The following is a 17,060-nucleotide window of genomic DNA, read 5'->3' on the forward strand; positions in this document are numbered from 1 at the left end:
TAGTCATCTAATAGTTAAAGGCCAAATGTGGGCTACTGAAACACTTCATTTCTATAACTGTACTAATAAAAGGACTAAAATAACACCCAACAGCCTGTGCTTTTATTTTCTAAACAGTCTCCATGTATGGCTGCATGTACATACGTAGCAATATAGGGTGCGTTCATATTTTCCTAGAACACATATAAGAATCACTGCTGATTGAGTCCCACAGTATCAACAAGGATTTTTCTCTTTCTTACTTTTCCTTGACCCCTCTTATGTCACTGTTATATGTTCCATATTTCAGCAGGGATACATTCTTCTCCTTATTATCCTTATTTGTGTTTTTTCTTTTTATGTACTGTATAAAATCATTCAATATGAATTATTAAATCAGATCTAAATTACTGCTGCCCCACTGGAAACCCAAGGTCAAAAATGTCCCCCCATTGTAGCTCAGGAATGGAGAGTGAAAGCCCAAGCAGCATCAGCATACTGGTGGGGTGGGGGGCACATGAGAATTCTCTAGCATGCCCATAACTTTCATGCCATTCAGAAAATGCAAGCTAGGAGGCCTGGAAGAGGCAAGGTGCCGGGGAACCCCTTGTGCCTATCCACAATGCACATTTTTACATTGTGCCATATTGAATTCGGGACAATGATCTAAGCACAGATCACACTAGGCAATGTCTATGTGCAAGAGCTTTTTGCATAGGGGTATAAGGCTCATAATTAGCATTCCTACATTTGCACATATCTCTTTTTATTTGTATAATTTTCCCCTGCTCCTGAACGTCTGCCCTTTCTGGGGCTATAATGTAGTTATATTTAGCCATATTATGCTTGGCCTTTTGCATAAATTAGCAAGTTGCACTGCTGGGCTATTTGCCATTGCTTAGTATGTGTGTTTGCGCAGGTCTGTTTTGAATGCTGATCCTGCCTGGGGGACCTGTGCCTCAGTCCTTACACTCATTTGTTTAATTTAATGGCAACTTGCCCTGAAGCAGTGGGAAAATAGCCCAACTTCTTGTGTAATAGAATTGTACATATAATTAGGATCACAGGAAAGGTGAAATGAGTTCACTTGTACTGACAGAGAAAAGGCCTCTGCAAAATGTATATATAAAACAATTGAAGCAATTTCATTGATTCTCCAAACTATTCACAGCATATTTAATATCAGCTTCTGTTCTATCTTGTGACAATATATGAATGACAGACTAAAAAATAGGAAGGCTTTACTGGGATATTTATTTTAAAGTTTTATTCCCATTAACGTAAATAATGGGCAATGACTTATTTGCAATGACTTGTGTCAAACAAGGACCGCAAGGCCCCATCACAGCTGTGTCACAAGGGGCAAGAACTTTAACTTACTCCTGCGATCTAAAAATTGGGTAATAAGATAAATGCTTTATACAGAGAATAATATATCTCCTGTTGTAAAATCTAAGCATAAGTCACCAAGGAGTCGATCCCAGCTGCCCTTCCCCAATCACGTCTTTTTATCGGGGGCATGTATGTGCAGCAGGGGCCTCTGCAGGGGAGCATGTGATAGCAGTGGCGGCCCCATGGGGGGCTGTGTGGGGCCCCTGTCCATGAACATATAAGAAGGCAAGGCTGAAGTCCGAGTGCTTTTATACAGGTCATGGGACGCCAAGGTAACTTCTAATACCCTCATATTTTACAGCATGGGGTACATTATTTATTATAATACACACTTTTCAGTGAGTCATGTGACAAATGACCTCACTAAGCACTGAGTACAACTGATGATATCTATAAGCACCATTTAAATAGTGAATAATGTCGCCACTTATTGTAAAATAAAAGGATATTATTACAGAAGGGTCACATGACCATATTATACAGGTCATGGAAGTCCAAGGTGACCTTTAATATCCTTATATTTTACAATGGGGAGTACATTATTTATTATAATACACAAGTTTCAGTGAGTCATTTTACAGAAAATACATCATTGGGCCATAACTAGTTTTGTCAGAAAACCCTAAAGGTACCCTTAAGGTACTCGTCCATCAACAATCTTCTTTTCATAACCATAAATGAAGCAGAGGTGAAGCTGCAACTTTGACAATTGACAAATATTTCCATTCTTGATGCAGAAAATGACATAGCACAGAAACATCCTACCCAACCCATGACACGCTCATGGCTACTACTGCTACCACTGCTAATACTAGTACTGCTACTATACTACCTATATTCTCAGGCCCGGATTTGTGGCAAAGAAAAAAAGGGCGTGACAATAATAATAATAAAAGAAAAGAAAATAATTAAAAACGTGAATCATGATTTCTTTTTCATTATCCCATTTCATTACCTTAAGGCAGTCTGTCCAACTTATTACATGTATATTTTTGATACAAGGTATCAGGTCTGTTATCCTGAATGCTTGGGACCTGGGGTTTTCCAGATTAGGAAACTTTCTGTAATTTGGGTCTCCACACCTTGAGTCTGCTAAAAATAATTTAAACATTAAATAAACCCAGTGGATTGTTTTGCCTACACTCTGGTTGGGGGACACATCCATTTTATTTTTTTAAATGCCCCCTGCAAGCATCAGGCCTCTTGCACTGGACATTCTCATACTGAGCGTAATTGTAGCACAATTCTTTGTACCACAACATGGCTCCCCAGACAATAAGCCCCCTCTGGATTCAGGTGTCCTACCGCTGCGGGGGCATTTAAAAAAAAAATATGTTGTTTCCCCTTACTCTATTAGCCCACACCTTTGGAGGAGGAAACAATTTTAATGTGGCAGTTGCTCTTTAAGCAATGCTGTGTACTGGTACCCACAGGAAATGATTCAGCTGCTCAAAGCAGTCATACACATTAGAATGAATTGGCATGAATATTATTACAGTATATTTATTGTGTCTTAAAGCCTTGCTTTGAATTGCCACCTGCATTCTTATGCCACTGGGTTTCTGTGCCCACTAGTGGGGAGTATGTGTCCCTTTGTGCAGAATTGTTTCAGAGTCATGTTCATGGTGCCTGACCAATTTAGGAACTGCAATTTTGATCAGTGCTTAAAGGAGAAGAAAAGGTTAAAACTAAGTAAGTTTTATCAGAGAAAAGCTGCACTCTATCAAACCTCTATCAAAATAATTTATTTTCTTCTTTTGTGTGTCAGACTTCCTGCTCTCAGAAAAATGCTTCAGGGCACAGAACAAGTTTGCACAGCGTCCTCCTCTCTTCCCCTCTCTTCTGACCCTGCCTCTCCAATCATCCCTTTCTCCCCCTCTCTTCTCCTCATCCCTCTTTCAAATGTACTGTGTAGTCTTAGCTACCAGTAGCCAGATCTGCAGCATGGAGTTACTGAGACCAAGCCAAAATGGCAGCTGCTATCTTAAACAGAGGCTGTTTACTCAGGTATGGTAAAGCTTTCTGCTAAATAAATATAGCGTTCTAGCCAGTAGGGATTCTGGGGCTGCAGCCACGATGCCGCCCCCTCTGTCCCATTCCGCACTTACAACTTCACATCAGAATGGGTCCAGAGGGGGCCAAATCACTAGTGCAGTGAGTGCTAATTCACTCTCTGCACTAGCAAAGCTGAATTTTTGTTTGAAGCTACCATAGTTGCTTTTTGCCTCCTCAGGTAAGTGGCTACTCACTGCCACCTGAGGTTCCCACCTTGCCTCATGGCAGGAGCGGCCCTGGTTCTAGTTTGCACTATTGTGACTAATCTGTTGGCAATAAAATGCCAGAATGCCTTTTCTTCTCCTTTATGACAGCTGCGTGCTGTCCTCCATGTTCCTACAGCAGATGTCACATTTGTCACTGACTTTTACTAATGACTCATTTCTGTTTTTTACTGGTAGAAGTTATTTCAGAAGTTTCAGGTAATCTTTCTAAACTTTTCCCCTTCTGTTTGCTGTGTCACCTCCTTGAGGTTAAGAATGTACAGTGCAGTTACAAGTATATTTAAAGTGGTTTGTTCAACTTTACAGTAACTTTTAGTATGATGTAGAGAATACTATTCTGATACAATTTGCAATTGGTCTTAACTTTTTCTTATTTGCGTTTTTAAAACATTTTGTTAAGCAGCTCTCCAGTTTGGAATTTCAGCAGCTATTTGGTTGCTAGGGTCTAATTAATCTTTTTCTTTTAAGGTTGATAGAATATATGTGTTATTAGGGAAACGCCTGGCAGGTTATAGTAGTTAACCTGGTATTTAGGGGGGGCTTTATATAGAGTGGTTTGATGTCAAGTAAGGCCTGACAGTTTAGTCACAAACTCGGTATTTAGGGGGGCTTTTTACACCTGGTACTGTTTCTGCTAAAAGAAAATGTAAAATAAAAAAGGCTTTACTCACACTTTATATTTATTTATTTATTCGATTTTATTTTTTTTATTGATTAAAGATCAATATAAAACAAAAGAGCTTCTTTAGATAAAATAGGTAGGTTTTACTTGTGTAAAAAATACAGATAAAATCAAAACATCTTAGTAAATGATGGATCTTCCACTCAGCTCTGCTTTGGATGAAATTTATACTCTCTATACTGGGTTTTTTGCCACTGAGGACATAATTTATTCAACTCCCAGGTAGGACAATAAAGTAAACATTTGTCAGTGTTCTGTCCTCGCTACGTATTACCCTGGGGCAGTGTGTAGTATGACATACAGCTAAACTCCTCCCTTCATCAATTCACTGAGACAGATTGGTAGGCTTCCGTTTATTAATGTAGGGACCCATAGGGTTAAGCTCCCTATGGCTTTATACCCTACCTCTTCACACCTTTATTGTTATTGGGCAAAGCCCTTATACTCAGATTTCAGTTATGTAACTGTATCCCTTATAGGTTTAGACAGGTTGACCACTCCCCCTGCAGATTGATATAGTGTCTAGCAAGGAGGAGTGGCTTCCTCTTTGGCTGCCTGCCTGCTACCTAAGCACAGCTTCCTCTGAGCCTGGGTGCAGCAACAGGCACCAGTAAAGCCATCCTAGTCCAGAGACCACCATACCATCTGGAGAAGTCGGGGACAGGGCCCCGTGAACGACGAACAAGTAAGCACAGCAGATTGCTTAATAGCACTTTCTAGGAAAGTGAGCATAGTCAGCTCTAGCTAGAAAGGGCAGCCATTAGCCCCACCAAAGGAGTAATTAGATCCAGGAGTATTTCTCCTATCCGGCAATGTTACCTTAGTGCAGGGCCATGGAATAGAGATAGTGACAGGCAGGATAACCCCTGATCCCTACTCACCCGGAGGACTCATCCACTAGAGGTTATCAACCTGAAGGAGTTCCTACAACTTGGACTACCTCCCAAGGGGTACTGGTTGAAAGGTGTGTTTCCCTGCCCAGACTCTACCAAGAGGTGGGATAAAACGGTGCATACCCTCTCTTCTGCAAAAGAGCATTTCCTTATTGTACCATCTCAATCTGCTGTCTGTGAGTATGATAACCCTGCGTAACAATTGTGTCTTGGACCAATAAATCTGTATTATAGTTCACCATAAGAACCTCTCTGGCGTCCATTTATATCATCTACACTACACAGCCTTAGAAAGTTGTAGTTCAACTACACCCTCAGCTCCTATCTTATTTTCTCCCACATAGCGGAGGCCCATCCTGGGAAAGGGGGTCACATGTAACACATGCTCTACATCATCTACTAGCCTGGATTTACCCCTTTATAGCCAAAATAGTGTTACAGGTGTGAAACTGGGGAAACAGAAAATATGGCAGCATTTACTATACAGTATAACAAAGTACAGTAAACAAAACATTGTGGTTTATATAATGTACAATAATGCATGAAGGAAAACAGGCGTCTGAGTTAACACTGCTGAGATGGCAGCTATAATGAACCTTTTCCTGTATTACCCATGGTCACATGGTAAAGTATGGTAAGCTGAAAAGGAGCAAGGAGGCACAATGAAACAATAAAACAATGCTGGAGGCATAACAGTCAGCTTTCCACTAAGTATATGCATGGTATGTGGCAGTGGCATGGCCCAGGCTCCCCTGCAAAGTTTTTTTTTTTCCAGGCCCCAAACCCCACCTTGCCAAAATCATGGGTGACCCAGGACATGTGTGAAATCACGCCCTAGGCAATCACAGCCACCTCAGCCACCACTAAGTCAAAACGAGCACCCAAGTCCCCTGGGATCAACATGAAAGGGGTTGGTGAGCATCATGTTGCTCATGAGCCACTGGTAAGAGGGGTGATTAATATTATATATACAGTATATAAACAAATGGTGTGCCATCCCAGTGTACACTGCACCATTGAAACCTTGTTATTAACAGGACAGTATTGTATTTGACAAAAACTTGTTCCTGTGCTTATTTTCTTTGATGTTTGATATTTGAAGTTTATGTTTCTTTAATGAATTTCCCTAATCTTATTTATTTCCACAATTTTTATAAAAAATATAAAATTGTGATTCTGTACTTTGTAGGGCAGGAGGCTGGTTTTATTGGGAGTGGTTGCCAACAGAATGCTTTCCATTGTATGGGTATAAATAGCAGCTGGTCTCTTTTTCCTGTAGCAAACCCTGAATAAATTGTCATCACTCTCTGACTACAAGTCCCATCTATTTATCTTGATTACAGCATTATACTAATAATTTAGGACTAAATATTTACCATTTTGAACCACTTATATTCTTTGTCTTCTTTGTGTACCATGCAGCTTTAAATTACATAATCCTCAGGCTTTCTTCCCTCCCTGGGTGAGCACAACAATGCCCGTGCAAATTATTTCCCATATGTTGGATCTGTCTGATAATCTGCTAATATTTTATCATCTATTTTAAATGTGCAATAACTGCAATTATTTTCCTGTTATTTTCCAGTAACAGCAACAGCACATCCAATGATGCCAGAGGTGTGGGGTGTTGGAACCATGCAGGTGTTCCCTGTATAAATTCTGAAAATACTTATAAGCTCAGAACTGTCTGATCTTTGAGGGCAAGGGTTACAGGTAAGTAATATTTGTTGCTCCTTCTGTAATTAAAATCCCTTTTTGATGGACAGCAAGTGGTGTTTATTTGACTTTTAGTTATTTTAGCTTATATAGAAATGCTGGCTCTATATACCCTGATGAAACAACCTTGCACTACAGTAATAAGCTTCAATAAGGGTCAAAACTGGTCTGTAATTCAGGTCTGATTAACTACCCTGTCTGTGCTTTAAAACCAAGTAGGTGAGCTTTAGCTGGAAATTCAAAGAGCAATGCTGAGTCTTATATAAGCAGTGGAGGTTCTTCATGGGGAGCCGTTTGTCCAAAGTATATTTTGTCTACAAAAATACATTCTATATACAAAAAACAATCCCCAGTACACAGAATTAATGTGTGGACATATACACTGGTAAAAAATACACAAAAGATATATTTATAGTGAAGAATGAGAACAAAAATCAATTTTGTGCATAAAAGGATATTATTATATCACAAACTCCATTCTGTAAATTTTAACAAGCATTCTATCTCACAAATGTGTAATATCTGTACAACAAAACCAGTTATGTGTAAAGTTACTTACAGAATGAATTATGTCAAACAAAACTTTGACAAAATATATAATGGTGTAACTGAATAGAATATTCCAAGCTAGATTTTCATGACATGATAGATGCTTGTGAAAAAAAGGAAGATTCTATAGCACAGAATTCATTCTATCAACAAAATGAATACTCGGTTCCACAAAACTGATAAAGTATCCATTCTGTGAGACAATACAGACAGTTAAATTACTGAACCAATAAGAAGCAAGATTCATTATCCAATAACATGCAGATTTTAACTGGAGCCAATTTACTGGTCTTCCCACTGTTTTAATTTGTCTATAAGGTGTTGTCCCTGCCCCCCACACACACACATAAAAAGGATTTGTTTGTAGGATTTATTTAACAAGATGAAAAAAAACTGCCAGCTCTGCCCCATATGGCTGCACCATCCCTAGTGCATAGATAATGTGTGGCCTGAAGTGCAGATCTGCAAAAAGACAATAACATAAGATAAAGGGGCTGTACCTGAGTCATGATGATACGGCTGTTTTGGTGGGAGGATAGGTGATAAATGAGATTTTCAACTAGACATAGGGGACACAGAGTGCAGTATCGGGGTTTATAGGGTAAATAGGGATATGATTTTGGTGTGCCGATGTGATCAAAGGAGAACCATAAGACAGAGTCTAAGTCCCTGGAAACATGTTCTATTTTTATAGTTTTTTTTATAGTAAGTGATAGCAACAAAAAGCTATTTGCCTAAAAGGAACAGTAACACCAACAAATTCAAGTGTATAAAAGAAATTCCAATATAATGTACTGCTGCTCTGCACTGGTACAACTGGGGTGTTTGCCTCAGAAACACTACTATGGTTTATATAACAAATGCAGCTGTGTAGCCATGGGGGCAGCCATTCAAAGGAGAAAAGGCACAGGCATTTAGCAGATAACAGATAAAACACTATTGTATTCTACAGAGCTTATACGTTATCTGCTATGTAACCTGTGCCTTTTCTCCTTTTTTCCAGTTTGAATGGCTGCCCCCGGGGCTACACAGCAGCTTATTTATATAAACTATAGTAAAGTTACTGTAGCAAACACACAACTTTTACCAGTGCAGGGCAACAGTGCATTATATTTAATTTACTTTAAAACTCTTTAATTTTTTGGTGTTACTGTTCCTTTAAAAGGAATCTGAGAGTATGTTGAATTCCTCTGTCCAGATTTGTATTCTTCTGACCAATCATGTCATTTATTTCTAATGCCCAACCTGGTGTCTCTTTTAGAGAAAGTCCAACAATATGGCAAGAATAACAAAAAATACATGTTGCTTTATCACCTTATTTTCTACCTTACTTTGGGGATTTACTTCAGATTACAAATGGCTGAATGATTCAGATGACAAAGGTAAGTTTTATGCAGTTTATAATGGCACTGACTGAAACTATATTTTGGGTGCTTCAGTTTCTTAAACTGAACTTTACAGCATTCTCTCCTGACTTTACAATATCAATCTGCTGCTAGGGTTGCCACATGCATGGTATTTCACTAGCCTAGCTGGTAAAAATAATCCTTGAAGTCAGTGTTATTAAAAGGCAGAAAAATAAAAAATATAGAAAGATCAGTATTTCTTTCTAGAAAAGGTTGCAGCTCTATCTGCTGCTTAGTGGCTATTCTAATCTCAATCCACTTCAGATCATACTCTGCTGCTGCCCACATCCCTACCACTCATTTCCTTCTACTCCTGGAATTCCCTTGTGGTTTCCTATCAAGTAGTGCTTAATGTACAACTCGTCCCACTCTCTCTCCCTCTCAAAGCTCTGAAATGCATTTTAATCTATAGTCTATCCACTTACTAGAGACACCCAAGTATTTCTCAATTATTACCTTCTTATCAGACAAGTTCCTACATTAGTCTCTTCTCAGAAAACCTCTAAAAGTACTTTTTAAAGGAAGCATTTGACTGGCATCCTACAGGAACAATAGTCTCCCATTTATTTGCTTTGCATTTTTTGTTCTGTATGTTGCACTGGTGAAGGCCAGGCCTACCAGCTGTTACTTCCATTCCTACCTACTGAACTCCCAGGCCTACCAGCTGTTACTTCCATTCCTACCAGCTGAACTCCCAGGCCTACCAGCTGTTACACCCCTAGCCAATATAAAAATAAAATAATAAGATGAAGAATATTAAGAATAATAAAAATAATAAAAACAACATATGCGGGATACTGTAACTTTATATACATTGGCACCTTATGGACAAAGAACAGCATTGCCACAGCAATAAAAAGCTGTATTACTTTCGTTTTTTGTTCTCTGCACTTACTTCTGGTCTGTTAATTATCTGCCTTCAGTGGGGTTTGCCATTTCTAGGGTATATTTCAGTCAAAACTCAGTAGAGGAAAGGTCTCATGGTGGGATCCCTATCCATGGGTAAATGGCCCCTTTGCACATTTATCACAGTAGGCCTTCTCTTATGCATCTAGTTTTCTTATGAAGCATTTGTTTATTTCGGGCCACCTTTATGCCAGTGGTTTGGCTACCTGATATAGTGCCTGCCTACATAACTCGATAATTATGTGCCATGCCATGGACTAAACTGCTATTAAAGGGATTGTATAGCACCTTTTATTTATTTATTTTTTATCTTTATTTTTATTGCAGGTAACATTTGAACTGCAATAATAAGTGCAAAGTTTTATGGTTAGCTGTTTAAAAACACTTCATCTGATATGTTGCTATGGGTTACTGCACCTGAGCAAACTTAGAGCTAGGGTTGCCACCTCTGCTGACTTTTATCGCCGGGCAGGGGTTGGGTGGTAAAGTCACAGAAACGGGGAAGTGATGTCCGGGGGTGGGGAAGAGGCGGAGCAGTGACATCACTGGGTGGTGCTATGACGCAGCAATCAGTGATTGGCCGATCACCGTGTCAATCACAGTGAGTCCTGCCCGGTTTTCCTAATTTGGAAAACAAGGCAGGAGGTTTTGACCCAGACAGCCCTTCTAAAAACCAGGCTGTCCAGGTCAAAACTGGACATGTGACAACCCTACTTGGAGCCTTTTATTACATAGGGGCTGATAGTGGCGCAACTGTAACTACCAGTGGTACGATTGCACCAGGGCCCGCACCCCCTCAGTGCCTGGCAGAGCTGAACTAAAGAGAATTTCTTTGCACAAATGCACCTCCGGTGAGGAAATGCGCCCCTGAAGAGAGGAGGCCCAGTTACACATTCTGTACCCAGGCCCAACCAAGGAAAGTAACTTAACTGAGCTGATTCATTAACTTTTGAGATTGAATTTTGCAGCAGACCGCAAATGCAGATACACAAGTGTGTTTATAGTGACGTATTCACCTGCTCGATATTTCCTGTGGGAGCCCAGATTTGGGGGCTGATTTATCAAAGTTCGAATGGGTACGATTACAAAAAAATCGTATTTTTTCTAATTTATAGAACCTTGCGTATTTTCCACAAAATTTTTGTTAATTTCCGCAACTTTTTCGTTCTTTGCATCAATTTGTGCAACAAAATCGTATTTGTTGCAACGAGTATGAAAGTTTCGTTATTCATTCAAGCTTCGGTATTGTGACTTTCCTTGGGCCAGGTTGGAGCTGCAGAGTGCCATTGAGCCCTATGGGAGACTTTCCTTGGGCCGGGTTGGAGCTGCAGAGTGCCATTGAGCCCTATGGGAGACTTTCCTTGGGCCGGGTTGGAGCTGCAGAGTGCCATTGAGCCCTATGGGAGACTTTCCTTGGGCCGGGTTGGAGCTGCAGAGTGTCATTGAGTCCTATGGGAGACTTTCCTTGGGCCAGGTTGGAGCTGCAGAGTGTCATTGAGTCCTATGGGAGACTTTCCTTGGGCCGGGTTGGAGCTGCAGAGTGCCATTGAGCCCTATGGGAGACTTTCCTTGGGCCGGGTTGGAGCTGCAGAGTGCCATTGAGCCCTATGGGAGACTTTCCTTGGGCCGGGTTGGAGCTGCAGAGTGCCATTGAGCCCTATGGGAGACTTTCCTTGGGCCGGGTTGGAGCTGCAGAGAGCCATTGAGCCCTATGGGAGACTTTCCTTGGGCCGGGTTGGAGCTGCAGAGTGCCATTGAGCCCTATGGGAGACTTTCCTTGGGCCGGGTTGGAGCTGCAGAGTGCCATTGAGCCCTATGGGAGACTTTCCTTGGGCCGGGTTGGAGCTGCAGAGTGCCATTGAGCCCTATGGGTGACTTTCCTTGGGCCGGGTTGGAGCTGCAGAGTGCCATTGAGCCCTATGGGAGACTTTCCTTGGGCCAGGTTGGAGCTGCAGAGTGCCATTGAGCCCTATGGGAGACTTTCCTTGGGCCGGGTTGGAGCTGCAGAGTGCCATTGAGCCCTATGGGAGGCTTCCAAAATAATGCATTGAAGGTTCACATTCAGTTTTTTGCGCCAATTATGATTGTTCGGATACAAAAACTTCATAAGTTTCGGATCATACCACAATATTTTTGTACGACCACGATACGAATTTTCTCGCAATTAATGCACATCAGAAATTATTGTTATTAATATGAATTTTTGGCAATTGTACTTAAAATCATCGGATTTATCAATCGTGGTATGATCCGAAAGTTGCTACATTTTTGTATCTGAACGATCGTAAACGGCATGAAAAACTTTCTGACTTTGGACCTTCAATGCATGATTTTGGAAGCCCAAATTGACGCACAAATTGACGCAAAGCACGAGAAACGTGCAGAAATTAATGAAAATATAATGGAAAATTCGCAAAGTTCTGTAAATGAGAAAAAATACGTTTTTTATTGTAATCGTACCCATTTGGACTTTGATAAATCAGCCCCCCAAGGGGTTCAATGTAATCCATCCTATGCAGTGGAGTATTAGACATATTTATGCACATTTATCACCAATATCGCTAAACTTTGATCTAAATTTTAAATAACATGTATGTTTCTTTGGCTCTCCCTTCAGGTCATGATGAGTTTGTCATTTCCCAAATGAACCGCACAAAGCTCCTGAAGTCAGCTTGTCAGCAAAGCAATCTGAGCAAGCCTTTTGGTAGAATGAGTCCATTCGTTGCCAGGAGTCTATTTGTGGAGCAAAAGCACAAATTCATCATTTGTGCAGTGCCTAAAGTGGGGTGCACTAACTGGAAGAGAATCATATTACTTTTGAAATTGAATTTAAGCACTGAGGTTCATTTTGAGCATAATGCTATCCATGAATCTGCTTTCTTGAAGAGGTTAAGTGATTATCCTGCTGACCAACAACGTATGATGCTTACCAATTATACCAAAGTCATGTTCACTCGGCACCCGTTCCAAAGAATTGTTTCAGCATACCGGGATAAATTCCTTCACCCAGGGGATTATTATAAACATATAGCAAATATTATCAAGTCCCAAGTCAGAAAGGTCAACACACCAGAGCCTGTCACATTTAAAGAATTTGTCCAATACATCGTTCAGCAGGTGCCAACGTGGCTGGATATTCATTGGATGCCAATGCATCTTCTCTGTGACCCATGTAATATCAACTATAATATTTTAGGGAAATTTGAAACCCTAAAGAGGGACTCTGACCAAGTTTTAAAAACAATAGGAGCACCCAGTAACCTAAAATATCCAGAACTTAAACAATACAATGAGTCCAGAACAGATACAAACATTGTTGATAAATATTTTTCAACCCTTCCACTCAATGTGTTGGACCTTTTGGTGAAGCTATACAATCATGACTTTATGCTTTTTGGTTACTCATAGAAAAGCAACATGAGGGACTGCATTTATACTGGCACTGCACTAGAAGCACTGGTTCAGTATGATTAACAAAAGATACAATTTTAGCAAGTATCAATTTATTATTCATTTTAATACACAAATTGACATCACTCCCAAATTTACTCTTTGATTTCCCTAAAGATTTAATTGAAGAAAATTAAATCTTTGCAAATATGTTTTTTCTTGTTTTTACAGTTTTCATGCAGCGTCGAGCTTGCACCCTTACCCCCTTTCCCCATTTTAACCCCCCGCCCCCAACTTACACCCGGACACACACATGGACGCTGTGGGTTGGGAAGAGAAGGTCGCAGTTATTTATTTATTAACAATAAACTTAAATCCGTTAACATTTTAACATTATAAACTTGTACAAAACCATTTGTATAACAAACATTTACAATACCCAACATTTACAGTAACAACAATCCCTGAGCCCAAACGTAACGCCTGGTTCCTGCCTCCTTTTTCCCTGACCTAAACCGAGGCTAACTGCCGATCAGGACCCCAGGCCTACCGGGCTACAGTCTCCTTGACAACTTAAACTTCCCCCTGAGGGCACGGAGTAAGGTACCCTCCGCTAACTGCGACAAACGACCCCCGTTCTATAGGGAGGGAGGGTGGGACGTCACGAGCTGCCGATCCTCACACTGCCTGGAACTAACTGACGGTAGGACTGCCTTGGTTACCCCTCCCCTTACTAAGCCCGGGAATTTCCAAGGCCCTCATTGGCCAGCCCCAGTAACCCAAAGGAGGAGAGGGGGGGAAGGGGGGCAGGCTGCCCTCCTTAACCCTGTCATGCCCTGCTTCCCTACACTAGGTTCTGGGTCATTGGGTCCCATTCTGAAACCTTGTTACTGTCAATAAATTTAGATACATTTTTTATTAGGAAAGGGTTCTTGTTACTCTGGTCAACAGGGCTGGGCCAAGTCGCCGGGCGCCCAAGGCAACCCAGCTAGTCACCTCTCTCCCCCGTGAATGTGCGTGAACAAACGCATGCACCACCATATGCATGCTCGCAATCTAATGCCGGAAGGCCTGAGCAGTGAAGTATTGGTGGCGGGGACAAGACAATCAGGATTAGGGGTAAGCATTAGAGGTAACTGCCTAGCCCCCCCCCCCCACCATTACGCCCTAGGCAGGTGCCTTTTCTGCCTGCCTCTAGTTCCGGCCCCAGCCTGTTTTCTGGGGCCGGATTTCCAGTGAATTTGACCAAAACAATAGCGATGCCCCCTTAATCCCCAACTAAAAAAGTCTGTGGTGAGGCCTTTCCCTTTTAAATGGGCTGCAAAGTCGATCCAATTCTTGGGAATACAGATCCCAACACAGATTCAGGCTTAATATAGATTAAATATCACTCCGTTATGAAATACATTGATCCAAGAACTCAATGTATAGTCAAAATTACCAGTTAATCATTTAGGAAAACACCACTTAATCAAGATGATATGGTTCCCCTGTCTGCTTTATCCATTACAAATGCTTCTACTTTTTCTGGCTCGGAAAGACCTAACTAGATTAAATAAAGCACTAAGTTGTAGTGCACTAAGTCTATATGGAGTGGAAAACACCTCTCAAATTAGTAGAAATAAATTGCAACTATCGGGATCTCAAAGAGGGGTTAATCTCTGAGATATACACCCTTACTGTATAATTTGGCCTGTAATTTAAGATTTGCAGCAGACTGAGTTAACAATAGAGAACTTTACGCATTGCCTCTTATAGATCAAGCACTTACTTTTTTAGGCCTTTCTTTTACATTCTGAACAACTTCCAAAAGCAGTAAAGGATAATCCATTATTGTATACTACAATTACTGTAGAGCTTGGCGAGCTGCACATCATAGATTATCTATCTCACCTTCACTGTCACCCTTTTTATAGGCAACCCACATTTTTTGAATAATTATACTGGAAACCCATTCCTTACCCGGGCAAAAGATGGGCTCACACAAGTAAGACGCCTTTCTCATATTCCCAATAACCCATATTCATTTGCAAATCTTAAAGAACATGACCCCTTAATAACTTGGGATTTTTTTTCATATTTACAAGCAAGGCATTATGCACAAATGGTGATTCGTGCTATTCCACCACAGGAAATTGATAATCCAATAGATTGTCTATTTCGGTTGGCTACAATCAAACCCTCCACGTCCATCCTCTATAAGATTATGAAAATCTCCCTATCTGAAAGGGATTTTGGAAGAGGCGTGCGTAAGTGGTTAGAACAAATCCCCAATCTTACACGAGACTCACAGAGTCCTATATAACAAGCTTAATGTGTTTCGTGGCTTCATGCCACTACATCAGATGCTTAACAAATCTGCTTATTGTATGGATTGGTTGGAAGCTACTCTCAATAGAGAGTGCCAAGCTGAAATCTTTTTTGCCACCTTGGTAAAATATGTGCAAACACTATCTCCCACACGACAACAAGAAATATCTTATACATTTAGGCTTACCACATGTCGGAGGAGTTAGCAGGGAGAAATCTAATAATAAATACAACTTAAACATATGGGGATATTGACTAAAGCTCTGATATAAGAGCAGTTGGAATAAGAGGGGCTCTAGGAAAGAAAAATAAATTGTCTATTTTCAGGGTAATTTGAAGTGTAACATGTGTTGGATCATTGAGGAAGGTCAAAGAAAGAATGTGTAGATCCAACTCAGTTTCTATGTGTAACCCTGTGTATAAATACAATGACATGTTATATTCTATGTATGTGTATTTTACTGGTGCAAATAAAAACATTTTAAAAAAGGGAGGGAGAGAGCACATGGTTCTGTCCAGGGTTGGTGGGTTACTGTATAATTCTGTATATGTGTTAATGATAAGAATAATACAACCTGCATGCACTGGACACTGGAGGTTGGGTGCTGGGTGTGACTAGTGATTCTATTATATTTTTTTTTATTTATTTTCACTGTGCAATTTGGGCTGTTTTGGGCAATATTTGAAATTATTTTTTACTTTACCTTAACCAAATAGCAGGAATGGTGTTTGTTTGGACATGGAATAATGGTATTGGGGGCAGGAATAGGCAACTTTCTGGCAGGACTGGATGTGGCCACTGTAGTATCATTGTGGCTCCTAGTCTGCTCCAGGGCTCCATAAGCTTCATTGTATGGTATAATTTGAAAATAATCTGGCCCTCAACCACTCAGTATTACTTTGTATGACTCAGTGATACTACATTACTACATATAATAAGTAAGTTAGCACTGATATAATGTAAAGGGCCAAAGGACTGTAAACCTTCATAACCATGAGAAGATTCATTTGTGTACATCATGCCATTTTAACGGAATAGTATCTTAACTAACCCTCTCCTGGCACTAGGTCAGGATTACATTTGTTACAATGCTATCAGAGCCATCTACTCCTGTAACCATATCAGTGATCACCCAAACTAGAATGGTTGAAATTATTAACTTTAGTTTTTCCTGGCCTGTGTTTTGGAGGACAGTTAAGACCTGGCAGCAGCTGTGGTTATAGCATTGAGAAAACACTGAAGAGTTCATATGAACAGAGGCGCTAAATTGTACCAATGTATTAGGCAAAATTGAATTATCCAGCAAATAACATTCTGCAAGTTAGAAAACAAAAAGCAAAGACACAGAAGCATTTTATCATTTATTTAAAATCAGTTTCCAAACAGAAGTGAGGGCACATTTTTGCAATAATTGTCTTTGTACAATATAATCCAAGAGGTTTGTGTGATATGGGCCGGTGTCTGGTCCATTCCCTGAAGTTAGGGGTCGAGCTGCATTGTATGTATTTGAGGCAGAACGAAAAGGTTCAGTGGCAGGATCCCTCATCATGGACCCCT

The 17,060-nt window shown here is 40.5% G+C and overlaps 1 protein-coding gene across 1 annotated transcript; it reads left to right on the forward strand.

Moving 5' to 3' along the window:
* Window positions 1-5,282: 5,282 nt before the first annotated feature.
* chst9l.4 (carbohydrate sulfotransferase 9-like gene 4) lies at window positions 5,283-16,540 on the forward strand. The gene is made up of 4 exons (XM_012969697.3): window positions 5,283-5,401; window positions 6,811-6,938; window positions 8,752-8,872; window positions 12,420-16,540. Exons 3-4 carry the CDS (start codon window positions 8,767-8,769, stop codon window positions 13,208-13,210), a joined length of 897 nt encoding a protein of 298 aa, XP_012825151.2. The 5' UTR covers window positions 5,283-5,401; window positions 6,811-6,938; window positions 8,752-8,766; the 3' UTR covers window positions 13,211-16,540.
* The last annotated feature ends 520 nt before the right edge of the window (window positions 16,541-17,060 follow it).

Source organism: Xenopus tropicalis, chromosome 8 (assembly GCF_000004195.4).
Source record: "Xenopus tropicalis strain Nigerian chromosome 8, UCB_Xtro_10.0, whole genome shotgun sequence".
NCBI classification, from domain to species: domain Eukaryota; kingdom Metazoa; phylum Chordata; class Amphibia; order Anura; family Pipidae; genus Xenopus; species Xenopus tropicalis.

Coding starts and splice junctions, on each gene's coding strand:
- chst9l.4 (XM_012969697.3), top strand. CDS start 8,767: ATGGCAAGAATAACAAAAAATACATGTTGCTTTATCACCTTATTTTCT. Junction 8,873..12,419: donor GAATGATTCAGATGACAAAG/GTAAGTTTTATG, acceptor CTCTCCCTTCAG/GTCATGATGAGTTTGTCATT.